General features: G+C 39.3%; 1 protein-coding gene across 2 annotated transcripts in view; it reads left to right on the top strand.

The window, feature by feature from the left end:
* DOCK2 (dedicator of cytokinesis 2) overlaps positions 1-26,574 on the top strand; it is a 164,339-nt gene that overhangs the window by 120,869 nt on the left and 16,896 nt on the right. For both annotated transcript variants that reach the window (XM_027682716.1, XM_027682715.1), the window contains exons 30-41: positions 54-132; positions 4,426-4,526; positions 4,625-4,683; positions 6,825-6,973; positions 12,690-12,775; positions 15,919-16,075; positions 17,660-17,700; positions 19,047-19,137; positions 20,197-20,316; positions 22,534-22,623; positions 23,849-23,953; positions 25,326-25,467. In XM_027682716.1, coding sequence (XP_027538517.1) covers positions 54-132; positions 4,426-4,526; positions 4,625-4,683; positions 6,825-6,973; positions 12,690-12,775; positions 15,919-16,075; positions 17,660-17,700; positions 19,047-19,137; positions 20,197-20,316; positions 22,534-22,623; positions 23,849-23,953; positions 25,326-25,467 — 1,220 coding nt within the window. The remainder of the gene's footprint in view (positions 1-53; positions 133-4,425; positions 4,527-4,624; positions 4,684-6,824; positions 6,974-12,689; positions 12,776-15,918; positions 16,076-17,659; positions 17,701-19,046; positions 19,138-20,196; positions 20,317-22,533; positions 22,624-23,848; positions 23,954-25,325; positions 25,468-26,574) is intronic.

The following is a 26,574-nucleotide window of genomic DNA, read 5'->3' as shown; positions in this document are numbered from 1 at the left end:
TCGACTCCCAGGGGTTCCATTCATTTATCTGTATCATTGCTTTGCTTTTCCAGGGTGTTCTTGAGAGCCATCAATAAATTTGCGGAGACGATGAACCAGAAGTTTTTGGAGAATATGAATTTTGAAGTCCAAGTAAGTATTGAGGGTTTTCAGCTGGGTCCAGCTGGCATGTGCAGGTCTGAAGAGCCCTGTCTGGCCCTGTGCATCAGCACCAGGTGGGCTGTTGGTTTGAGTGGGGCAGGATTAGGCCGTCTTTGATAGGACATGAGAATCATTCTTTGATTATTTATGATCAGGCACCCAAACAGAGTATTTTGTCCTGTGATTCTGTCAGGACTGGCAAGCAGAAAACTAAATTTTTGTCTTAGCCAGCCATGTGCATTCAGAAAGTCAGTCTTGGATACAGTGCATGGAGCCTTTACAATGTCAGTATGTAGGACAGAAAAAGCTTAACTTTGTTTGACTCCTGGAGTATTCAGCACTTAGAATTCATTTTTAACTTGTAGACTTCCCTGAAAAGTCTACCTTTATTTCTTTATTTTTATTCATTTCCTCTGAAATAATTTTTAATTAAGATTCAGGCTTTTTTAGGTTGCTCAAAATCATTCCTTGTAACTTAAACATTGGGTCACACATTTTACCATGTTTGGTTTCCTTTAGATAAAAATGTCTGTTGTTTTCACATTCATGAAGTTGTTATTAAAATGTAAATACAGGTTTTGGTTCAGGATTTGTCACTATAGAAATAGATAGAGAATACACTGACAAGGTATAGTTTGAAAAGTGATTCTGTTGCACTCTTACAATAAAGTTCAAGGCTTTGCCTTCTTGATTTCTTGAGGTTCGTATTTTACAGTTAATCTCCCAACTTGCAGACTGTTTTAGGTGATTCCCCTCTGCTGCACATGAATGTTCAGGCTCATTGTGCTAAAAACTGTTTGGGGTTGGTCTCTTGGTCCTCAACACAAAACCCCTTGGTCACAAATAGCTACAGAGCAGCCACACAAGGGGTTACACAGGAAGAGTTTAAAAGATAATAGCAAAAAGAAAGATAAAACATTCAGTTCACACTCAGTTACACTGTTCCCAAGTATGAAATGTAGAGCTTTTTCTTCACTTGTTTCATTTAAAAATTCATACTTTCAAAATGGGTGACTTTGCAAATATATATATATATATATGTATAATGTTAATTAAGATTTTTGAATCATAGGGAAAGATGTTTCTCCTGACAAACTTAACATTTATTTTTAGCAAATACCCCTGTTGGAAACTCTCAGATCCTTGATGTAATCTCACTTAGGCTCTATTAGTTTATTAACAACCCATTTATAAGCTATGATTTCTGTAGCCCTTGATCACTTTTTTAGTAATTTTTACAAGCAGATATCAGAGGTCTGAAGGACATCACAGTGTGCAGGCTGCCAAAACCACACAGCCTTTAAAGAACACGTGTCTGTCAAAGTTTTATCAAGCTCTGCTCTGCCTCTCTCAAATGGGAGAGCAGCAGTTTAATGTGGAGCTTTTATTCCAGCTCCTTCCCGTGGCAGTTCTGTGTGTTCCAAAGTGTTATCAAACAACCAGGGACGTTGTAGTTCAACACTGCACCTTGCAGTTCAAGGGGATGCATTAAATGCTCTTTTATTCATGACTTGTCAAATAGCTGCAGGCTCTGAGTAAGCTAAACAATGTTAGAGTAAATAAGGAGAGCCTTGGAAAGAATTGTAGTACCCTCATAGTCTTCATAAGAGACTTAAAATCACAAGTCAAGCAGATACTTTACTTTTTCCGTGAATAAAAGCTCTGCAAACCTTCCAACAGTTCCCTAAATACACCTATTTAAAAAGCTGCTACTGGACTAAAGAGAGTCTGAATAGTGCAAAGCATATTGTCTTATTTTCTAAATCATGAATTAAAATTTGATTTCCCACTCTCTATTTTTTTATATTAATATATCTTAGCTGTAAGCAAACATAAGCAGTGGCTAACTCAAAAGGCTCACAAAAATAGTGAAAATAAATATGTGTTTCTTATAAGTTATTTAGTTTTAAGTCACAAATAAATGTATTCCAGTATATGAAAGAGATCATTCCTGAAGTGAAGGCCTCACATATTGAGGATGCCATATATCCTAGAAATCAGTTTATCATTTCTTATGTGGTTCAGAGGTTCCAAAAGGTTGTTTCTGGCTAACCTTGCTCTATAGCTGTGCTAACTACATATAGTTTGGAATTCTGCATACTTGCAGGAAGTTTATAAGTGTCATTTTTCTCCAGAATCAAACTAATGAACCCAGTATCCAGCTGAAATGTGTTATGGCTGCTGGTCTCCAGGGGCTGAGCTTGCTTTCACTATAATATTTCAAGAAAAAAAAAAAACAAAACTGTCATCTTGTCTGTTTTTAGGATATGCTTGAGTTTCTTTTGCATCTGCAGAGATTTGTCAGAAATTCAAAAGGCTTACAAAGACTTCATGTTTCTCCTACATTACCAAAAAAAAACCCTAGGCAAAGGTATCTGTGGGGCACTGGCTACAGGGTGGCCTTAAAGTCTTGGTTTCAGAGGTGTGTGAAGGAGGAGGCAACAGCCTTTTTTTAGGGATGATTTTTCAGGATAATTACCAAACCTCCTCTTTGTGAGATGCCTGGAAATTTCTTACTAAATCAATTCCACATTTTCCGATTGGGCACACGTCCAGAACATCTTGGAATGTTAGTGTGGGCTTAAGGGAAAACAAAACGGGTCTCGTAAGGATAGTTTTTTACATTTTTAAAATCTGGTTCTATCTGGTTTTACCTTTGAGAGACTATTTGGCCTCACAAGGTTTTAAAGTTAGTTCTGGTACTTCAAAGCTTGCAAGTCCTTAATTTGAACATGCTATTGAAATACAAAGGATCCTATTTTTTCAGCCATTTTGGGGTACTCTGAGGACAAAAGGAAATGTATTTCATAAATCAGGTTATTGAGTTTATAGTGCGTGTCTCTGACAAAGGTGCCACTGTACTTGGAGCTATTAAGTGAATAAATAGACCAGTATCTTTAGTAGTAAGGCTTCATTTTTCTCTCTATAATCTAGAATGATTTGAGAAATTTTCCATTTTACTGGTATAATTGACACGTGCCAAGTGAGTGCCCTGCACCTCAAAAAACAGCTTCTCAGGGGCTGAGAACTCTATACTGGTCAAAATAATAATTTAAAATATTTGGTAAGAGAGGAAAGGAGGCCTTTCAGGGCATAAATAACATTTATGCTGGTGAAAAAGGCCCTGAATGAGGATGGTATTGAGTTGGTGTGTTTGCAGCAGGGCCAGCTTTGAAATTATCAGCTCTGCTCAGGAGAGCTTTGGTTGAACCTCAAAGGGAGGAATAAATTAACTGCAGGATCTTCTACACATTATAGACAATAATTCCTTTAGGAAGTGTCTGTGGTTCCATGTGTGGTTTTGTGTCAGTCTCTGTTTTTCCTGGTTATTTGCACACTAGAGGTTTCCAGGCTATAAAGGACAGAGGTCACTCTGGTTTTTGATGGAACATCATATTTCCAGTGTGGGTTCCCAACCCCGGGTTGTATTGGACCATACAAAATGAAGAGCTCTGTTACAAGTTTTGTTTCAATCCTTTAAATTACCACTAAATATATGTACCATTGCCTTTATATCTCTCTATGACACCTACCACTATTATTCAGATAGAGCCACGTCTTTAAGTGTCTGAAGCTGTTGCTGACTGCTTAGAAGCTTTTCAAAATAGTATTTCCTTCCTTAAATTCATGTTTTCTAGTGAAGTTTCTCTTTTCCCATTCCATCTTTAGCATGTGAGAAATACTTTGATTGTCTGGAGAACAAGTAATTTGCTTTGAGGAACGAAGGATTCTGTGCTGGAAGTGAGAGAGGGTTTCATCTTCTTCAAGCACATGACATCAATAGTCATTTAGGGATGTATTTTGTCCTTCTTTCATGTAGAGAGCTCTTCACAAACTATATTGGAATTTCATACAAATGCTGGTTGAATTAGAATCCAAAGAAGAGACAGTAGATGCTTTTTGAAGTGGTGCTCAAATGCAGTGTAATTACAGTGGTGCCTTTAGCTCCAAGTTAAGATTCACCAGTGTTAATGTGTTTCCCCAGTCCTGCCTTGGTTCAGGGTTTAATGTTGTTGGCTAATGAATCTCCTGTGGATCTTTTTTTAGCAATATTTATTCAGCTGCTCTGTTATTAAAAGCAAATGTGTAGTAGTGGTTATTAAAATTCATCTTTCTTGCTTTTCTGCTAATTGCATAATACTAATGATGTACATCTTTGCACAATATAGAAATCTCATATAGCTTGCATAGTTTGGTTTCATAAATTATTCTGCATTATGCATCATTTAATATTATTCCTGCTTTCCTCAAAATTATTATAATTTCCTTATATTCAATTTACAGCTGTGGAACAACTACTTTCATTTGGCTGTGGCTTTTATTACCCAAGATTCACTACAACTGGAGAACTTCTCCCATGCAAAATACAACAAAATCCAGAACAAGTAAGCAAAAATGTATATTTCATTTATATCTTTAATTTTGTAGCAAAATGATAAGAAAGGTAATGACAAAAGTACCTTTTGTATTTCTTTTTTCCTAGATATGGAGATATGAGGCGTTTAATTGGCTTTGCCATCCGTGACATGTGGTACAAACTTGGTGAGTACTTGGACCACTGAATCTGTCTCATATTTCTTGATTCATTGAAAAATATCCGACATGAAGTGCTTTTGTAAATATTTCTGCTATTTGAAGTTAACATATGTTTTCACTCCTGTGATTAAGCTTGGAACTGTCATGAGAGACCATTTGACTACTGCCAGTTTTTTATCTGTAAGAGAACAACCTTCTCTCAGATTTCAAACGTGCCTGAAATCAGATTTCAGAAACCTTATTTTGTGGAAATTGAGACTGGATAGATTTTCCCTGGGAAGGTTCTTGCTCAGCCTGAACCTACAGTTCCAGAATTTAGGGGACTCAGAATCTGTTTAGATTAAAATTCCAAAGTGTTTTTATATTTCCTGTCCAGCCACGTTCTGCTGCTCCTCCTTTGAGAGTTTCTCATTAACTCCTTTGGGATCGTTTCTTATTAACTGAACTTCTGTAGGATATTTGTTTTATCTTGGAAAACTTTTGTGTGGCAACTGTGTGGAAAATCAATGTGGCACTCACAAGAGAGGAACATCAGACTCAGAATACTTAGTTATGGAACAAGTCTTGTCACAATTGTTTATGAGAATATATTTATCTCCTGAGAAGCTTCAGGCAGTATTGACGTTCTTGCACAGGTTATTGAGTTTGCTGCTGGTCTGCTCCACAGCAGAGCAGCATTTGAAGAACATCTTGGACCTGGTTAAGGTTTTTTTGCAGATTTGGGTGCTTGTTGGCAGCTGATCCAACAATTGTGCTACAAGAGAGTTCTGTGGGGAACAGAAGGAGTGGAGGTGATGACTGCAGGTGGCAAGTGGGGGTCAGAAGCACAACGGGTACAACTTCAAGGACTGTTCAGTCATTATCTGAAGGAAATATTCAGATACCAGCGTGGGGTAGGACATTTCTTCCTGCTGGATGAATAATAAGAAATGGTGTTGGTGGCTGATGTGGTCAATTTAAATGACACCTTGCTCCGTGTACACAGTACCAAAGAAATGGATGACAGGGAAGCAGCTCTGGGACAAGGGGACAAATGCTGAATGGTCTGGGCAAGCATATGGAGGGTGACCCCCCCTGCTAGGGAGCACTGGCAGAGGCCAGCCCTGGAGCGTGGAGCCAGAAGGGAAGAACAGTTATAGTTTAGTAGAAAGTAAATCTCTCAGTTTTTCTTAATAGGAAAAGCCTTCTTGAAGCCAGGAGAAAATGGGTTTGTTGTTCTTTGAAGTGCCCTGGGATGAGTCAGGCTGTGAGTCTGGCTCAGGAGGGGTGGGAAGAGCCTCATCTCTGGGTGCTGGAGGGATCTGTTGCCTGCAGCCAAAGGAGAAAGGACCCTCAAGAAGCAAGAGCCCAACCCCAAACCGACCCCAAATAAATGTGGAGGCTGGTCCTACTTACATGTGGGAGTGGTCAGACCTTCTGAGCCTTGTCAACCTCAATTAGTTTCTGTGAAAGCCACAGAAAAAATGGACCAGCCCAGCTGGGGCACTACTGAATTGTGGGGCACGAAGGAAAACTGGGAGAGTTCTACAGGGGAATTGCTAAGAACTAATGACTTATGCTTTTTAAAATCTCACAGTTCCGAGCTGGCCCAACAGCAGGTGACTGTCATCTGGTTTCAGAAATAGAAATACACTTGAATTGACAAGTTTCCAGACAATCTTGTGGCTGATCACTTCTATTTACTGCAATTCTGATGCATTGCTTGGTTTGATTTATTGGTTGCAATGTCTGATGTTATTCAGAAGTGAAAGCAAGTAATGGTTTTCTCCTTCATAAGCCAGAAAGGTTACAGAGCATGGCATTACTGTGTGGATCTCTCCTACTGATAGAATTTGGGGAGCTCTCAGGTTTATTTATTACTTTCTACTCTAAATATTTATAAGGAGATGTCAAAAGCTGAAAAACTGAAGTGTTCACTGAAAAATGTCAACTTAGCTGGTGTTCATGCCCATTCCTGGCACTGAATTCTGCCACTTTGGAAGGAGACAGTGTCCATTCACATTCTCCCAGCAGACAGGAGTGACTGAGTTGTAAGACTTTACCAACACAAATGACTTAAACAGTGCTTTAAATGATTGCATGTTCTACGTGCTTTCCTAAAAGTACTTTTTTTCAACTCAAATATCCAATTTGTCATTTTGCTTCAGGCCAGAACAAAATCTGCTTTATTCCTGGGATGGTCGGACCCATCTTGGAAATGACTCTCATTCCAGAAGTTGAACTCCGAAAGGCCACGATCCCAATTTTCTTTGACATGATGCTGTGTGAATATCAGAGGACAGCAGAATTCAAAAAGGTAAGTAAAAACACTCCGTGTGAAAAGGCATTAAAATATCATGTGCTCGGTATTTCTGGTTAAATGTGTGTCATGTGGGCTTTTCTGCTCCCAGAAAGTCAAATCCTGAGTATTAAGAACCAAAGGAATGGCTTTGTGCAGCAAGTGTGGGCTCTCCAGAGTGATTTAGTTGGACTCAAGTATAACTTTTGTTGCAATGACAGCAATAAGACACTGCAATAGGGCCCCAGAGAGGTTGCAGGATCTTAATCCAAATTTTCAGAGTTTTACTGAAAAAGCTTCTGAGCAACAAGACTTACATTTGTTAAGTAGGAGGTAGAATTAAATGACCTCTGGGGATCCTCTGTAATCTAAATTTTTCCTTATGCCCCTTCCTTGTGAGATATTGATAAGCCAAAATGTCCAGCATTTAGTACAGCATACATCACAGAAGTAGTAATGAATAGTTAATTCTACATTATCACATTTCCCAGGGAACTCTAACTTTTCTAAATATTTATTGTGAGAAAAATGACCACTGTGAAAAACTGACACTCCTGAAGTGTTCTCTGCAGTCATTTTGAAAAGAAAAAAGAATGTTTAAATCACAAGTATGAAATATTTTTGATTGATGGAATAGAAATAGGGATGGTGGGAGAGGGCACTTGGAATTTTAATCTAAATCTCCTGTCATTGCTTGCTGTGCCTACCTGGGCAGTGAGTACCCATTGGTTTCTTCCCTATCTGACATCTCCATTCTCATCAGGCTCTTTGGGCAGGGACTCACCTTATTCTGTGTTTCAGAGTAAATTTCCCCAGTACATTTTCCATTGAATATTCAGGCTTTGTAGTTACGCAAATAATCAACTCAAACCAATCTGTGTAAGGGCAAGTGACAAACAAAAAGGCATCATTTCAGACACATGTAAATATAAATATCTCGTGTACCCAGCTATGTTTAATACTTTAAATCATTTGGGGCATTTCTGTGTCAACCAAGTGTGGAACAAATGAGCAGATGGAATTTCCATTTTGGTCTGTGTTCCACAGCGCAAAGCTTTTGGTTCAAAGCCAAGATTAAAAACCACTTTGCCTCTGTGCATCTGTTCCCTCCGTGTCCTGGTAGTCCTATATTTGCTGTCTTAAAAATGTTTTCCTGCTCATGGCTTATACCTCATCCCTTGGGAGAGACCCAGGGATCTGTGCAGAGCAGAAATCCCGGGAACTCATCAGTCAAACTGCCCGATTAACGGGAGCAGCAGCTTGGGAGCCTGGGAGGTGCCAGACATTTCAGTGACCCTTAAATCAACCTCTCAGGCCAATATAAATAAGTTTCAGGTGGTATTTTACAGGGCCAAGGAACAAGGACATTTTACTGCAGTTTAAGAGTAAAGAGATAGTTTTTATCATTAACTATTTCATAATCTCATTAGATTCTAATGTTCTGCTTTAGGAATTGCAAATCATTTACTGGCCAGGAATTGTGAGTTTTATTCTCTCCTTTCCCATGGATGAGTTAATTAAGATAAATAAACTTGACTCTGTAAGTTTAGCCCTTCCGGTAAGTTTTTGAAAACATATATTTTAAAGGAAAAACACATTAAGATTTATGGTTTAAAATTCTTGTTATCTTCATTAAAATGAGCAAATAATTAATAAGAATGGATGATTATTGGAGGCACAAACACACAAACTCTAGCTTTTGCTAGTGCACAATTTGTATATGCAAATTGACATTTAGAGCATAAAGGATATTTTCTGAAAGCTTTAGTATAAAATTTTGAGAATGACATGTTATTTCCAGAGTGCCTGTGGCACTCAAGAGCCCAGAATGACATTCAGTTAAAACACAATTTTGCAGAACTTTAGAAATAAATAATTTATTTCTAATCTAATCCTCTCTAATGAGAGAGAGGGGGAAAAAAAATTCACAAACAGAAACATCTTTATGAGCTGAGCCTGTACCAGCACTGGAACCAGAGCTTGTCTGGTGCCTCCCACATGATTTAATAACCTTTCCCAAAATGATTGTTTCTGTTAATGTTTCATGGGCCTGTGCTGGGCCAGCACCAGGACAGGGCTCTGTTTTGGGGGGGGCACACAGAGAAAAGCAAAATTCCACCTGTGGTTATCTTAAGAATGACATGTTATACAAATATGTTTAACAGGTTGGAATCCATACGTAGGTGTTTGACACAGTCAGACATTTTCTTTCAATCCCTTCTTCTGCTTTGCACATGTAGCTTCCATTCACTCCAAGCACTGTTATGTAAGTTTATAATTTTAACTTTAATTGAAGATGTAGAGAGGGAGTCATTATTACCTACTAATTTTAGCCATCAGGGTTCTGTCTGTCATGAGCTCAGAGAGTGAGGAATCTTGGAAAGGCAGTTTATCCAAGTTATTTTCTGTGCCTGTGGATAGAATTAGTCCAACAAATACATCCCTTTCTCCTTCATATATAAAGGGAAGCTCATTGTTCATGTGTTGGACATGTGGTGTTAAAGGAGCCCCATCCTCCAAATATTGGTGACCCACCTTTCCCAGAAGGATCAGGGTGTGCATTTTATTAAGGCTTCAGAAAGCAAAACACATCTCATCAAGCAACCTCGTGCTCTTTGTTCTAACTGTAATCTGAGGCCAAGAGCTTTAAAATGATTGCTTTAAAAAAAAACAAAACAAATAAGCAAACAAGCACACAAAAAAAATCAAACTTAAAAAAAAAATTAGCTCTTTGCAGAGTAAATGAAAATATCATTGAAATAAACAAGGATTTAAGTTACAGATTTTACTTGGCTTAGGGAAGATTAATTCATCTGTGTTTATATTTTTGTTCAAATAAGTCGCTCTGTTTGTGTTTGGGTTTTTCAGTTGAGGATCTCTCGTGGGTTCTGCCAATTGCTGGAGCCATCTGGGGAAGTTTGTTGTGTTTGCTTTCCTTCCTGACTGCTGTGGGACTGTCAGGAAATAGTGCTGGCTGAGGGGATGTTCTGGGACTCACAGATTTGTTGGAGGACAGATGCTCATTCCTAGTGCTCCTGATGCAGTGTCCTGTCTCTCTGAGCTCAGAGCTCTCCCAGGTTACTAAATAAGTGTTTTATCTCAGCAAGCCCCCCTGGTGCCCGTGATTTATCATTGCTGTAAATAGCCTGATTTCTGGCTCCCAGTTCTTGAAACTTTGTTATGCAGAAAGATTTCAGCAGGTCGTGAGATCATCCCAGCAGCAAATTTGTGTGGCCTGGTGCTTCCATGTGGAAAGCATGGACTTGCTCCTGGTTTGGTATTGAGGTGTGCTCAGAGCTCTGCAGATTCCTTGGATCTATTAGACAGATAAGCAGTTTAAAGCTCAATTGGTGCCAATGACACTTAGGCATGCTCTGGTTAAGTTAGGGGAGTGTTTAATTCCAGGGCTTAATTTTGGCAGAGAAACACTAAAACTCAATTCTATATTTCTGCCAGCTTTTTTACTTGTTTTGATCCAAGCAACTGATTCTTTTTTTTGCAGCTTGTTGAGAAACTGCAGGAAAGATGCTTAGAAAGAGTTTTTTTGTTCAGATCCAGCAAAGTGAAATTATTGCCTGTTCGAGAAGTAATCAATTCTCTACCTCCTGAATAAGTACAAGGAAGGATTTAAGAGGTGGGCAGTTTTTAACTGGTGCTTGAGTTGCACTAAATTCACAGATTTCTGTCTTACTGCAGTAAATCCACAGGCTTCAGCTCTAGAAAATGGATGGATTGGGTGTTTTTGTTTAATATTTCCTTGTCCTGAAACTGCCGTGCACTTATGTTACCCACTTTACTAATACATATATAAACACTAATACACATGCTGTTCACACATAGGAATTAATTCAGAGCCCTTTAAACTTCTTTTTCTGTCTGCACCAGACAGAGTAATTTTATTTTTCCTGTTAAGCTATTTTTCAATGATAGCTCTTTATTCTCTAGTATTAGTACAGTATGTACTGTTCCACAGGCAATCTTTAATTTGTATTCTAATTACAGAGACAGCAAAACCTGCAAGTAACAGGACCAAGAGTTGAAAAACAAACCAAAATCCTTTTTGGGCTCTACAGAAAAAATAAGGCCCTTTCTTATTTGACACTTCTATCAAAATAATTAAGAAATAGTGCTAATGTAGAAGTCCTTCTACTCAAATCAGAAAACGGGCTTGATGTTTCTACTGAACAATTTATAGTTTTCTCTGAGAACATTATGGGAAGTGGTTCTTAAATTGACACTCTGAGATCTGAAGTCATGAGGTCTCTTGAGGAGCAGTGGGGAGTTCAGTGCACCACATTTACTGCTGATTTCTGCTCAAATCCTGGATTGCTCAGTGCTGCTGTTGATGTTCCTCATGCACAGGTCTTCAAATTCACCCTCAGCAATGACCTTTTCTATGGAGGCATCTCACTGGGTGATAAATAGCAAAGTATTTTCTCAATTTTCCCCTTCATCAAAGGTTTGAACCATTCCATGTCCATCTAGAACAGCTCTATTCACGTTTTCATGAGCAGTTCTTTCCTCCTCACTCACCTGAAGCTGTGCTGTCCCTGGTGCTGGGCTGGAGAAGGGGCCTATCTGTGCCATGGTGTGGTGTATGCACAACTTGGATCCAGGATCCCGTGTCACATTGACCCCCTGGATGTGTTTAACTCCCTCTGTTTGAAGCTCATCTGTCTGGGGCTTCATTACGATCACATGAACAATTTTGTTTCCACGCATTCAGTGCTGTGGTTTTGGTTTTGTTGTTTCGACTTGGTTTGAGGAATATGAAGTGGTGGAAGTGGCTCCTTCCTCCCTGCCCCTTCCAGAGAAGAGAGGAATGTATGTGCTCTGCCAGCTTCTCTGCACCCAGGCTTTTGCTCTCTGTGTGAGGAGTGTCAAAGTCTGCCTGCTCAAGATGCTGTTTCAAAGCTCCTTGGAAGGAGCAACACCCACTCCAGTGTTCTGTAAAAGAGCAGTTTGCAGCATCAGGATGGACAGTAGATCTGGGTTGGATGCTGGAGAACAGTGGGGAATGTTTGGCCTTTGTTCTTGAAAAATGCTGAGTAGTTTTTCTGGGTGGAGAGTTTTAATCATGACCTACCTGAAGGAAGGTCCGGTAGCAACATGTTTGCAGTTAGAATGTCATGTTTCTTCACAACTGAAGGAGTTGTCCCTTCCACAACACATCTGGAAACATGTGTGACCTGTTTGGTGTTCTAAGGGGAAGGACTGTTTTCATCTCTGTAGCCTTGGGCTGAACCTTTCGCTGAGGATATATTGAAGTAAGGTAAAAAATCGTGCATTGCAGTTATCTGAAAGTACCTCGCATAAAATACTACAGTAATTCTTTCAACTGTGAAAGGTTTCCTGTTCTCTGACAGGATGATCTGGATCCCAGTCTGCCAAAGCTCTCAATTACACAGAAATTCTCCAGGGAGAAACAGAATTATTCATGTAGGACAACTGTGTGAAATTCTGTATGAAAGAAGAACGTGCAAAGTTGCTGTGTTAGCACAGTAATGAATGCTGTCATTTTTACAGAGCTCTTAATAATTAGATAATTAGATGTAAAGCAACAGAGCTTTATTTCACTGTAGGTCTCCACTAACGCTTTCTCTGTGCCTCTCAGTGTGTTCACGTGTACAAATATATAACATAACTCTACAGAGGTACATTTTCCATGCCACGTTGAAATGCATTTGACCTCTGGATAGCTGCTGAGTGGTTTGATTTTTTCTTTCTTTGTTAGTTTGAAAATGAAATCATTCTGAAGTTGGATCACGAGGTGGAAGGAGGACGAGGGGATGAACACTACATGCAGTTGTTTGAGTCCATGTAAGTAGAGCATAAGAATAAATGCCTTAATAATATGTTTTTATGTTATTATTCCCAGTTAACAGGTTGATAACCTCACTTAAAGTAAAATCTCAGCAACTTTTTTTTCATCAAAGGAATGGAAACAGCACAGTGCTTCAGTACACCTGGTTTGAATAGTAGTTTTGCTCATCAAAATGATTTTTCTAGTTGCTTTTCATTATTTCATGCTTTAGCTAATTTATGAAGAAATTATACCTGACCTGCATTTCTATATACAGCTTTCAAGCATAATCAAATATTCTCCCCACTATTAGTCTTTACACACTTTTCTTTATAGCCTATTGTCCCCGTTTCAGCCAGGATAGAGCTAATTTCTTCTCTGTAATAGTTTTTATTTACACTAATAAGGCATTTTAAAGTGCTTTACTTGCTTTTCTCAGTGTCATGCCTCTGTCACCTTCTGGAAACCCAGTTAAACTGGGCTCCCCATTTATTCATTTGTTCCTATTTTCATCAGCTGATTTCCCATAACTGCATTCCTGCACAGTTCCAGTGCCACCTGGATGCAGACATGGAGCAGCAGTCAGTGACTGTCTGGTGTGCTGGCGGTCACCTGTGGGACCAACATTCACCCACACTTGTGGGTTGCTGGGAAATTGCTGATTCCCAAGAAATTAATAGGTTCAGCAGAAGTTTAATTAAGCATTTGTCCCTGGTCCTAACTGTTAGTGTGCCCCAGGTGGGGTTCTGAGCTGTGCTGGTGAGTGCTGTCCCAGACAACACCGAGGAGGAGAATCTGGGATAATCTAGGACAGGTGAGAGGCTGTTTGCAATGGGCAGAGGACACAGGGCTGCCCTTTTTGGGGAAATGCAGAAGAATGTAGCTCTGTGGTGCCATGCCACTTGTCCTCAGGCTCAGAAAATGAATTTTGGCATGTTTTAGTTACTAATATAGGCACAACAGAAAACAACATTTGGCAGCTCTCCAGTTCCCCCATGTTATTCAGTTGTTTTCTTGATCTTTATTTAAAAATATTTTTTATTTTAAATCTTTTATTTTTTTTCAAGCTCTGTTCAAAAAATCAAAGATTTCTTTCTCCTTTCTGGGGAGAAAAATTCTTGAAGTTTTATGGTCCTTTTTATTGAGATTACTGTACAAAGCTGAGCAATACATTTTTTAAATCTTCCCTCAAGAGACAGGTGTTCCTCTCTCCTGTTCTTTTTGTAGTTCTTCTTTATGTGCACTCCAGTTCACCTTTCTTTGGTGACTGGAGTTATGTGTTATGTCCTGGGTGAGACCCAGCAATAGCTTGTGGGTTATGTCAATGTTTTTCTACTTGTACTGGAAAGAAATGTGATGTCTGGTGTTCATTGTGCACTCAGGGGATGTTCAGAGGTCTGCCTTGCTTGCTGTCACTCCAGGGGAACCTGTGGCAAAAATTCCTAACAACCACTTGAATGGTGACTGTGCTTTTCCTCTGTTAGTGTTTCACCCTGTTTCTGATCTCACATACATAAAACAACCACTTTTCCTGTATAATATTCCTACATGGTTCTGAGGATTTCCTACTTTCCCACAAATGTAATTTAACAAGCTCCAACCTTTCTGTCAGTTGTCAGTTCTTCAGTATTTATTATTTACCTTCAATTTGTAGTGTATTTAAGGCATATTTCAGTTACTTATTTAAATATTTCTACTGTTGTTTCAGACTAATTAGACAGCAGCAATTAAAGTGTTTGGGTTTTATCTGTCAGCCTCTGTTCACCACATCTTGTACAATATAAATGTTCTTTCAGACACCCGTGTACACCCTCCCTCTGTGTCAGCAAAATAACTCCACTGGAGTTGTACAATCCAAGGAATAAACTTGAGGTGCTGGTTTTACTTTGCTTAAGTTGGAACTTTGAGCCTGGCTCCATTCTAGGTTAGAGTTTCCAGGATTTCTTTGCAACTGAACTTAATATAAATATGTATTTTCTGAAGAAGGTTTAAAGAATTATGAGGAGTAAAAAAAAATTTCTACAATTAATTAAAACATCACACTTTATAATTTTTTAGTAGCGTACTTAAAGATTAGTAATAAGCTAATTTTTTACCTGGGTGTCTTGAAAACAATGATGTTTGATATTCAGTTGATATGAGTTGAATATCACAATTGATAATTAAGTACTAAGAGGTCAGAACCTTCCCAGCTACCAATATAAAGCAGGGCTGCCTTGGGGAAAATGAACTGCATCTCTGCCAGATCCAATGCATGCATCTATAATATATACGTGAAAATATATGTATATATGTGTGTATATAAATATATATGTATAAAATGCAGTTTGTCAGAGAGAATCCCAGTGGAAAACCAGGATGTTAAGCAGAGGAAACAAGCTCTCAAGTAAAGAAAGAAAATAATCCTTAGTGAGATGCTGGTAATCACTTCCTGGTGTTCAAATAGTTAAACTTTTAAAACAAAGCTCTGATAATAAAGTGAAATATCTACTCCTAAATCACTTTAGCACTTTGTAGAAACAGTATATGCTAATGTCTTGTTAATGTCAATTCAATCTGATGATGCCATTCTATAAAACCCATTTTCCCCTATTTTTATCAAAAGAGATCGAGCTGCTCTTTTCAATCTGTGGAAAGTTGATTGTTTGGTTTTCCTTATTTCTCAAGGGCAAATTACTCTGGTGAGGCCTTGTTAGTAAATGTCTTTTTTAGCCTAAAACTGTAAATTTTGTTAGTTTGAAATTTCTACTCACATGTAACTATACAAAAAGAAGGAATAGGTTGCATTTTATGTTGAGGAGAGTAAGGTACAGTGTTTATTACAATATTTTGCAATGTTGTTTGTTGCAATAGTGTGGCATTCCAGAGACTGGAGTTTGTGATAACACCGATGTAAGTTGCTCTGTCCTGAAGTTGTGGGCATACCCTTGAATTCAACATCATTTTCAGACAGGAAAAATAAATGTTTCTCTTTTTTATATTTGATTTATATGCCACTTGTCATCTGGATATCTAAATTACCAACTCAGAAAGGGAATTTCCAGTGCATTCTGCAGTTGATTTAACCCCACCTCAGTCTTTGCCTTCAGGTCCAAACAGTTTTTCGGTTGACGGGTCCCTGATTTTCACAGAATTGTACCAACATTTTTTGCGTTTGCAGCCTTAAGGACTGTGCCCAGGAGCACCCTGGCATTTCTGACTTGGTGGAAAGGTTTGTCAGCCTCGTTAAAGGCCTCCTGGAGAAGCTGCTGGACTACAGGACCGTGATGAACGACGAGAGCAAGGACAACCGCATGAGCTGCACCGTGAACCTGCTGGTAGGTTCCCTCCTGGCATCCTTGGGTGAGGAGAGGGAAAGCCTCAGAATCCCTTTAATAAGGTGAAGGCAAATCTTCCTGGCGACAGCAGTGAGTGACAACGCTCAGTAGTGACATGAATCCTGAAGCAAGAGGGTTTTATATCTATTTGCATGGATGCATCCATAGGTCTGAAAGCAACATCCCCTCACTTCTTTGGTTTTCATAGAATCATAGAATCAGCTGGGTTGGAAGGGACCTCCGATATCATCAAGTCCAACCCTTGATCCACTAGTGCTGCGGTTCCCAGCCCATGGCACTGATGCCACATCCAGTCTTATCTTAAAAACCTCCAGGGACAGAGAATCCACCACTTCCCTGGGCAGCCCATTCCAATGCCTGATTACCCTCTCTGGAAAGAAATTCTTCCTAATATCCAACCTAAACCTCCCCTGGCACAGCTTAAGACCGAGCCCTCTTGTCTTGCTGAGAGTTGCCTGGGAAGAGACCAACCCCCACCTGGCTCCCCCCTCCTGTCAGGGAGTTGTAGAGAGTGAGGAGGTCTCCCCTGAGCCTCCTCTTCTCCAGGCTGAACAGCCCCAGCTCCCTCAGCCTCTCCTCATAGGACTTGTGCTTGAGTCCCTTCCCCAGCCTAGTTGCCCTCCTCTGGACCTGCTCCAGGACCTCAATATCCTTCCTTCTTGTCCCTGTGTTCTGTGGGTGAATCAGGAATTATACTGCTCACATACCTGTACCTTTTGATGGGTTTAACATGCCAGTGGGTTTTTGCCACATTCAAGTTGGGCTTGAGGAACTAACCCACTTGCAGCTTCAGCAACTCAACAGTTTTTAAATGTGGGGAAGAAACCTCGGGACACTCTCAGTGAGGTGCCAAGAAGGTTTGAGTCTCCGATCTGGTCCTGTGGGTTTTTTCCATTCCTCTTTTGTAATAAGGATATGTCATACAAAGATTCCTGCCCCAGGGAACTCCTCAGAGCTGAGGAGGAACCTCCATCACCTTTAAAGTGTTGCACTCACATACTCTGTTCCTCAGTAGTTGCTGCTCAATGTGGTATAAATTCCCACAACTCTTCAGGAGACAATTCTGGTCATACATTTTGCACAGCCTTAGCAACTTGTACACCTACAAACACGTTATGGTGACAAAATAATGGGCTTTATTCCTGGAATTGGCCCCTTTTAGAGGTATTGCACAACAATGCTGGGTATTTACAGTGCTACATGTCTGCTTCAACACATAGCAGCTTTTCTGGCCATGAGGTTCTGCCAGAGTATGTGGTTTGTTATGTTAACGCATTTGGATAAGTATATTTTCTTCTTCTACAGCAAAACTTTCACTAATGATTTTGTTAAAGAACTAGAAGTATATCTATTTATATATAATAACACATACATATAACTAATTAAAATATTAATTGACGTAGTAGTTCCAGGTTTAAACTTCACATAGTCTGTAAATAATCTATTTCTTAGGCTGTGCAATGAGCAAGAAAAGCAAAACCTCAGCATATACATTTATATCTATATTTTTCTTTTGTTTTATTAAAATATATTAGGAGATAACTTAAATTTTTGTGTCCCTAGAATTTCTACAAGGACATCAACCGTGAAGAGATGTACATCAGGTATGACAGCTGTTCTGTTAGATCTCTTTTGGAGAGGGCAACAGTATTTTCTTGTGAATTCTGATTTTATTGTTGTGCTTGAATTTCTGTGCTTAATATTAGTTTACCATCCTCAGTGACTCTGTGGTAGCCCTGGCCTCATTTGTATTCTCACTGCACTGTTTGTTTAGCCTCCAGCAATTTGGAATCTATGATGTGTACTCAGCAGCAGCATTTTTTTCTAACTTCTAGTTGATCAAATCACTCAACATTCATTGTTTATTGTTTAAAATTAAAGAAATGCAGCTAGATTTGAGATTTGAGAGAGAGTGTATCCTACATTTAAAATGGCAGAGAAAGCATTCAAGTTTTGTAGAATAACCCAGTCTCTTCCAATATGCAGCACTACACCCAGCAGGGTTACTGGGGAGGCATTTTCTGGGAGAGCTAAAGCTGCACTGGCAATTCTTTCACATGTGATATGGCCTCTCACTGTCTCCAAGAGTTTTACACGTAAGCTGCAGCAGATCTTGTTGTTTCAAAACTCCTCATTTCCTGCCTCTCCTGTCCTTCTGTGAAATGTGCAGAACAAAGCCCAGCACCCCAAAAATGAGGTGACTCAGAGCTAAACCCGGAGCTGTGAGCTGGAGTGGCCTGGGGGAATAACTCTCCCTCTGTGGGCGTTGCTGAGGGGGAAACATTTTCTGCTGGGATGACAACTGGGAATGGGAATGCCTTGAACTGCTACAACAAAGTGTTGGAGCTCCTGTGTCCCAAAACACAGAGGATGGGATGCACTTTTCCATTCTGACTGCTGGAGATGTGTAGCCTGAGTCCCATGATGGGCAGTGGTTGTGCTGGCAATGCCACCCTAGGGATCAAGGAGAACACTGGGAATGTTTAGCTTAGAACAACTCTCCTCCCAAGCTGTACAGGGACTGGCTCTGCCTTTCTGGGCTGGTATTTTCCATTTTCTCCTTTACCCTGTGTTATCTGTTGTGGTTTCAGATATATATGTGGGAAGTGCTACAGAGAAAGGCAACTGTCTTAACAGTCCAGGAATAGTGGACTCAGAGCTGTCTTAGACCTTGAGTCTGATAGTTCCTCCTCTTCAAGGTGGAGCTGACAGCAGTTCATAGAAGGAGGGTGGCTCTTTCTCTTCCCTTTGTGCCCAAAGTTTGTGAACAAAAGAACACAGAAAAGTCTGGACAAATGCACAGAGCTTTAACCCCCCTCAGTGTCCTTGAAGTCTCTCTGGGCAGTGACTGTGGGACATCTGTGGAGTTTCTTCTTATCTAGAACATTTTGGCACTCAGTATTCCAGTCATGCCAATACCCAGCCTAATTCTTGCTCTCTCCTCCCTCAGGTATTTGTATAAATTGCGAGATCTTCATTTAGATTGTGAGAATTACACGGAAGCAGCATATACCCTTCTGCTCCATACGTGGCTCTTGAAGGTTAGATCTTCTAAACTCAATATATAATTAAGCTTTCACAGTTTTCAAATTTATATATTAAAGTGACTGCCTTAATCTCAGACTTACTGCATATTAATTATTTTCCATAGGGGTATTCAAGTTTCTACTTAAAAATACTGCAGTAGGTCATACAAAATTAATATTAATTATTGAAATATTTTCAATAGGCTGTTGAGCCATATATTTCTAGAGCTAAATATTGTAGCAAGAATAGTTTTTCTTTATAGTGAGAACATTTTGTGGTGTTCATTTTGCTCATTTCTTACTAACCTAAATGTAACAATTATGACAATTAAACACAATTTGTTCCAGCTGTCACAGAGGGACATTTAACTTTTAATTTTAAAGAATACGGGTCACACTATCAAGTTATGTTGGCTTTCTTTTGTAGCTGGTAATTGCCTTTCACTACAACTAATGTTTGTTCTCATTGTAGCTGACATTATGAATAGAAATGGTCAGTAAGATGCATTTCCATTACAAATGGAATTTCCATTTGGAATTTCTATTCCAAATTTAAATGTTCTTCAGCAAAAATCTGAGATTACTTAGTGAAATTTTTTTTTAGTGCAGAACCATGTACACTTGGCTTTCCAAAGTGCTATTTTGCTTAGACTTCATTTTAATTTTTCCTGATCATAGAAATACATTATGTATTGTTGTAAACAAAAATATTAGTATGAGAAATATTTTAATGCAAAAAATGAAAACCAAGTCAGTGAAGATGACACCAGTGAAACAGAATTAACTACTTTTCTCACACAGATTTTTATCTTAATTTTTTTTGAGGGGGAGGCAGGGGGAAGGAAGGAACACAGGTTTTTAAATGTTCTGTCTGGTCCTGGCTATCACATGAAATACAGCACTTGGCTGAAGAGGTAGTGAATACATTCTGAGTGTCTTTCCCAGTTTCTCTGTGGATGGATAAAAGAGGCTTGGGAAGAAAACACTTAGAAGAACCCAGGGAACCAGACCTGGTGGGAGGTTGAAAGGCTGAGCTCCAAAATCATGGGGTTTTTGATGTGTTCTTGTTCCCAGTGGTCAGATGAACAGTGTGCACCCCAAGTCATGTCAACAGAGTTCCAGTGCTCGCAGACCTATCGACACTTGAAAGAGAATTTGTATGAAAAGATCATAGAGTACTTTGACAAAGGAAAGGTAGGTCTGCAGAGTTCCTCCCCTGCCAAATCTCTCTTTGCTGTGCTACTCTGGATAGTACTGTTGGATGAATGTGCCCTGTATGAAGTGTTTGTGTAGAAAAGCTTCTTTGAAATGTGGGTCAAGTAAAAACTGTGTCCTGAAGGCTTATTCCCAGAGAATCTCTGTTCCCATAGGAACATGTTCTTTCAATAACCACATTCACAAAGGAAGAGGGCTAATGTTTCAACACATTGTCACATGCATTTTTGCCAGGCACTAATAAAATGCAATAAAAAATGTTGAATGTACTTACCTTTACCAGGAAAAGAATATGGACTACACAGATTCCATTTCTAGACCATTCTAGTCCTTATCTCCAAGAAAGCCAGACAGTTCAAAATGGACATATTTTTTCAGAGAAAACTAAGGATTGTATTCCAAACCTAAAATGTAGCAGTTTGATGTTCAGTACCTTGGTTTAGTTCAACGTTAAAAAACCCCAACTGTTAATAAAATTACCTGTCAGTACAAGAGATTTTTGGAAATAAAACAAAGAAAGAAAGCAGGGAAAAATTCTGCAGTGCTGGATAATTAACCTCATGATCCAATAAGACCTTTAAGTCATTATGTCTTATTCAGCTGCGGCCAAAGGTACGAAGAGAAGAGAGAAGGCAATTCATTAGTTCTTCTTGAGAAGAAGCCCTTCCTATAATTCAGAAGGTAGAAATTTTTGGTGCCTCAGGGTGTTGCTGGTAAAGTCAGGATGGCCAATGTGACATAGAATCTTCTTTCAAAGCAGGGACAGGACAGCAAGAAGGATCTTCATTGAACCAGGCTGCAGTCATTTACACTTTTAACACAACATACATGTCAACTTACTATTGGTACTTTCATATAAACATACATCAGGCTATATACATGTCATCCTACTATTGGTACACATAGATCAGGTCATACACTTGTCAGCTTACTTATTGGTATTTTCATGTACACACACATCAGGCCATATCCATGTCAGTCTACCATTAGTGTCTTCGTGTATAAATAAATCAGGATTGGCTGAAAAATAGTAAACTCATGCTGACACAGCTTCTATGGAGTCATGATGACTTGCAGAAAGTACAGGAAGTCCATTTCTGTCCTCCATCCTCTTCCTTTCTGAAAGTTGTCCACATTCCTCTGCATGCTGTGTTCTCCTCCTTTCAGGGGTATACTGTAATCTGGTTTATGTCCACTGCTTTGTTGATAAATGCCAGGCTGCTGACAGGCTTGCTGTCAACCCTGACATCAGGGTTTTGTGTTGGTATCTAAAGCAACTACAGTGTGTAGCAGTGCCCACCCACCGTGCCAAGAAAACCAAATCCTCATGATTTCTGGTCTACAGCACCCAGTGTTCAGGGTCTCCTCAGGTACATCAGGGGAGGTTTGCAGCAGCTGAACCCACGGGCCAGGTTAAGAAATACCTGACCTGGGAGCACATGTTTGGAAACAGGCCTGATGTGTGTGACCCCCAATGTCCTCAAATCAGCAGAGAGTCGTGCTCAGAAAGCCCTTTGTCTCCTTTATTCTGGGTAGGTGAGAAACCTGACAGAACTTGAGAAATATCCTCAAGAAAGGGAGTTTGTAGCTGCTTTAAAACCACTTTTGTGCTGCTTATATGAAGTGCCCACATCAGACGAGAAAAGCTGTCCTGGTCTTTCCAGTGCAGCCCTGCAGCTCCTCACGGTCCTTGTCAGAGGCAACCCTTAAATTGTGTGGAAAGAAAGAAGCTGCTGCTCTGGGCAAGTGGCAATTTAAGACTTAGTTTTTAGCTGACTGGGAGAGCTGTCATGTGCAAGGTACTTAGAGCTGTGGACACTGCAGGATGTTTTATAAAATGGTGTTTCAAGGAGTGACAGGTGTCAGTCCCCTCATCTCTGTGCTGGGGTGTGTTCTGGGTGTTATCACCTTAGTGATTTACTCTTCTTAATATATCTTATATGATTCTTATTCTAAGAATAAAGTAGGTTTACTTATTCCTTCCTGTAATGAATCATAAAACACTTTTATTTTTTCACATTAATCTGCTTTCCTAAAGTTTATGATTGCCTCGAGTCCTCCACTCTAAATGTGCAGTTAATAAATGACTGCACTTTAAAGAGAGCATAATCAATAAAAGTGTAGTTAAACTGTGATGCATTAAAAACTTGTTTGTTGGTGCTGGATTTACATTTTGAATGTGTGGTTGCATTGCAGATGTGGGAAGAAGCCATATCTTTATGCAAGGAGCTTGCAGAGCAATATGAAAAGGAAGTTTTCGACTATGAACTTCTAAGTCAAAACCTGGTAAGATTATATACAGGTCTTCAAATTAATTCAATCACAGAAATTAATACTTTTGAGTTATCAAATGACAGAGCTGCCTATGAGCTTGTTATCTACAACAGATTTTTAATCTATTTGATGAAGAGTTGCTGTTTCACTGTAACAGTCCAATGGTAAAAGAGAGAACAGCAAAGACCTGTTGATTAAAGTTGCATGGAAATCTGTTTATTGAGGCATTTTGAATTTCTGTAGATTAAATAAACAGTTAGAGCAGTTTAAAGGCCATGTTTAAAAGAAATATAACAAGGTTTGGAGGCCTCTGTACTGCTTTAAGGTAGAAAAAGCACCTAGACAAACTTTTTCTCCAAAATTTTCCTTTAAATTTTAGCAACTTGAATCTTGACAAGCCTGAAGAATTCTATCCTAATCAGGAGTGGGAAAATATCACAGCACAAGGAACTAGAACTAGGTCCAAAGGCTAGAAGTAAGATTTTGAAGGAAGATAAAATGTTCGGTTATTTATTTTCATTAAAATTGAATTAATCTAAAAAGAATCCTGTCCCCCCCACACCTTCTTTTTCCTACTCCCCATATTCCATGCTTGCGTGATTTTTAACAAATGTTCAGGGCTCATACAATAGATATCCCTGAATCTTCCACAAAGAAACCATGGGAATCAAACCATGATGTTCCTGAGCAGGATTGTTTGAAAAGAAAGCTTCCATTGCTCTCCCAACAAATTCTGCTTTTATCATAAAATAAAAAGCATTAGTTTTGTCAGTTCCACTTAAGTTGCAGTGCTGCATTCTCACGAACATAACACCTAAATGGTACCTTATGGCAGAAATCATTCTGAGCCCTTTCCGTGGTGTGTGCCCTTCATATGAGGCTTGGACAAGAATTTGAGTTTAGCCAAACCTCGGGAAATATTTGAGGCCAGGGATTTTTCCAAATGTATTGTTTCAGTAATGTTACCAGTGGCCAAGTGTGACTTTGGTGTTTGCTTTTCTCTTCTCACACTACTAAATCAAGGATAAGCCTGAGATCAGATATTAAAGTTGAAGCTATACACATTTATCTACTTGCTATATTTGCATTTAAATGTAAACAATATTTAATGTCCCTCAGCAGTGTCCTGTGTGTGCTGATTATGGCTGTAGCTTTTCAACTGATAATTGCTGTAGAGGTTAAAAATTAATAGATAAAACCTCCCAAAACAAGTAATTACAGTTGGTTTTGCTTTCAGATTCAGCAAGCAAAGTTCTATGAAAACATCATGAAAATTCTGAGACCCAAGCCAGACTATTTTGCTGTTGGGTATTATGGCCAAGGATTCCCCACATTTCTACGGGTAAACTTGTTTAAATTCCTACTTTTTTCCCCCTATTTTCATGTGCTTCTAAACATACAAGTGCACTCTACTAATGCAAGTGAGTCTCTGGAGATATTTTCCCTGGATTTCCTGTTGCTTGGATGCAGGACTGCAGATAAAATCTGAATTGCTACTTGTAAGAATATGCATGAAATGTTTTCAGATGCTTTTATGTTGCTTCTTTCTTAGTTTGATAGTGGAAACTAAAGATATATAATGTGGTGAAGGAGGTAGAGGAGAGCTAAATGCAGCAATATGATGTAATTTCTTATGGGCACATATTTCTCAGAGGAGTCTCCACACAGGGGGTTGATAAGTAGTAGAATGTCATTAACTTGTGTTCAAACTAAATCCAAAATTCTGTTTCACTCATGGCTGGTATTTTTAGTGCTCTTCACCATGAACTGACAGGAGTTTCAGCTTTCTGTTGCCTCTCAGCTGCAATGGAAATACCTGTAACATTCTGGCTCCCTCACTATCCAATTCTGGTTCATGAGCTGGCAGGACAAGAAGTGTGTATAGGATTTGAAATGTGAATACACTATGAATTTGGTCAGTGTGATATTCGTGTTTCTTATTTTGTTTTCCTGTTTTCCTCATGATAACTAATGCTAACACTGCTTTTTTGATCTCTAACATGCACTGAGCTGACATGTTCATACCAACTGTCTTGTATTGCTCTTAGTTTTTTCCTGAATGGCAACAGCTTGTTTCTATCCTAGGACAATTATGGTAAATTTGAACTAGCTTTGTTCAACATATACTGAATCTACTGTGTTTTCCTTACTTTTCTCCATTTTTGACTACCATAAGAGAAATCAGGACTCCAAAAGGTCTGCTTTTTCAAGAAACCTGTCATGCACAACTGGAATTTATTTAGTTTTTTAAAAGGTCATTGCTTTGTTTAAATCACAGTAGTGCATGAGCTCAGAGCATAAAACTAACCTGAATATTTGATGTTTTCTTGTTAAAAAAGTAATCCTTACACAGAACGATGAACAGGGTAGCTTTCTTCACACTTGAAAAGCAACAAGAGACCCTGCTTTCCCACGTTTAAAAGCCAAAGCTGCCTTAGAAACCCTGGAAAAAATAGTGAACTATATTAGTATTACACCAGTGTTACTGTTCTCTGAATAATAAAACTTTGAGACCAGGGTCTCTGGAGAGTCAGTGCTGCATTCCAGCACCTGGTCAAAGCGGTGTTTGGCTTCGTGGTTGATTCATATTCAGAAAACAGCAACGCTCATTCCAAAATCTGGAGAGCATTGTGTGTTTGTGCTGATAACCATGAATCTCGAACTTCTGCCTCAGCATCACAGAGCCCCAGAAATGAGCTCTTTATGCCTTGCAGAACAAAGTGTTCATCTATCGTGGGAAGGAATATGAGAGGAGGGAGGATTTCCAGGCGCAGCTGATGAGCCAGTTCCCCAGCGCAGAGGAGATGAACACCACGGCAGCTCCCGGGGAGGATGTGAAAAACTCTCCTGGGCAATGTATCCTTGAAAACAGAAGGAAGAGGGGGTTGGAGAAACCTTGGGTTTAGCAGAAATTTGTCTGGGTGAAACAGTAATTTCCTAAAAAGAGTGGAAGTTTATTAACGTGGCAGCTCTGTTTGCAGTTTTACTTATATGTCCTTCATGTCTTTTGTGGCTTGTTCTAAGATGTCAGCCCTTGTTTTTCTCACAGTCCTAAGGAGTCTGTCTCTTTCATTCATCAGAGAATCATTTAGGTTGGAAAAAACCCTAAAGATTGATTCTAACCATAAACCTTTTTCGCCACTAAACCATGTCCCCAAGTGCCACATGTACAAGTTTTTTAAATCCCTCCAGGGATGGTGACTCAACCACTGCCCTGGGCAGCTGTGCCAGGGCTTGACAACCCTTTCAGGGAAGAAAATTCATTGAAGTTCATATATGGTTTACCTTTTATTTTCTTCAAATGGCAAAACCAGTGACACACACTTGAACTGGCCGAGTTTAAAAACAGCAACTTCTCTCTCAGCTCACATTCTTAGCTGTTGTCCCTTGGTGTGAAATTCATGTCTTCCTTGAACATTGCCCTGACTGGAACCACACTTGGGGACCACCTGTATTTCTTGGCAATGTAAATATACCTTAAGTCACTCTTGGAAATTTTCCTGGGAAAATTAACTCCTAAACATTGTTAACCAACTTTTAGGATGCCCCAAATTATTCTTGTTTACAAGAACTCTGATCATGGGGTTTTTTTCCTAATTTAAATCATTACTGACTGAGCAGATATGAGATCACCTCATTGTCTTGGACATTTGTCTTCACATGTTGATTTTCCTTTATTAGTTTCCGAGGTAATGTTGTGACACTTCACATGTTCTTTTGAATCTATTTTGGTGGAACCTTCTGGAAGAGAAAGGGAATATTGCTTTCTTTCAACACTGTTGGGACTGAAGTGGGAGTATTACAGGTTTATCTAAAACAGTACATTAAGCTTGAAAGCCAAACTCTCCTAAGACTGTGTTGTGTCTTAACTAATTGGTTGTTTTGGGGATCACATGTTTCAGTCTTTAAGGTAGAATTTGCTCCTCTAATCTCAACTAACAGCAGATACACACTGGTTCTGCA

This window comes from Neopelma chrysocephalum, unplaced genomic scaffold (assembly GCF_003984885.1).
Source record: "Neopelma chrysocephalum unplaced genomic scaffold, ASM398488v2 Primary Assembly neopelma1_63, whole genome shotgun sequence".
NCBI classification, from domain to species: domain Eukaryota; kingdom Metazoa; phylum Chordata; class Aves; order Passeriformes; family Pipridae; genus Neopelma; species Neopelma chrysocephalum.
The sequence above is the reverse complement of the archived record's forward strand: the minus strand, read 5'-3'. Positions and strand labels throughout refer to the sequence as shown.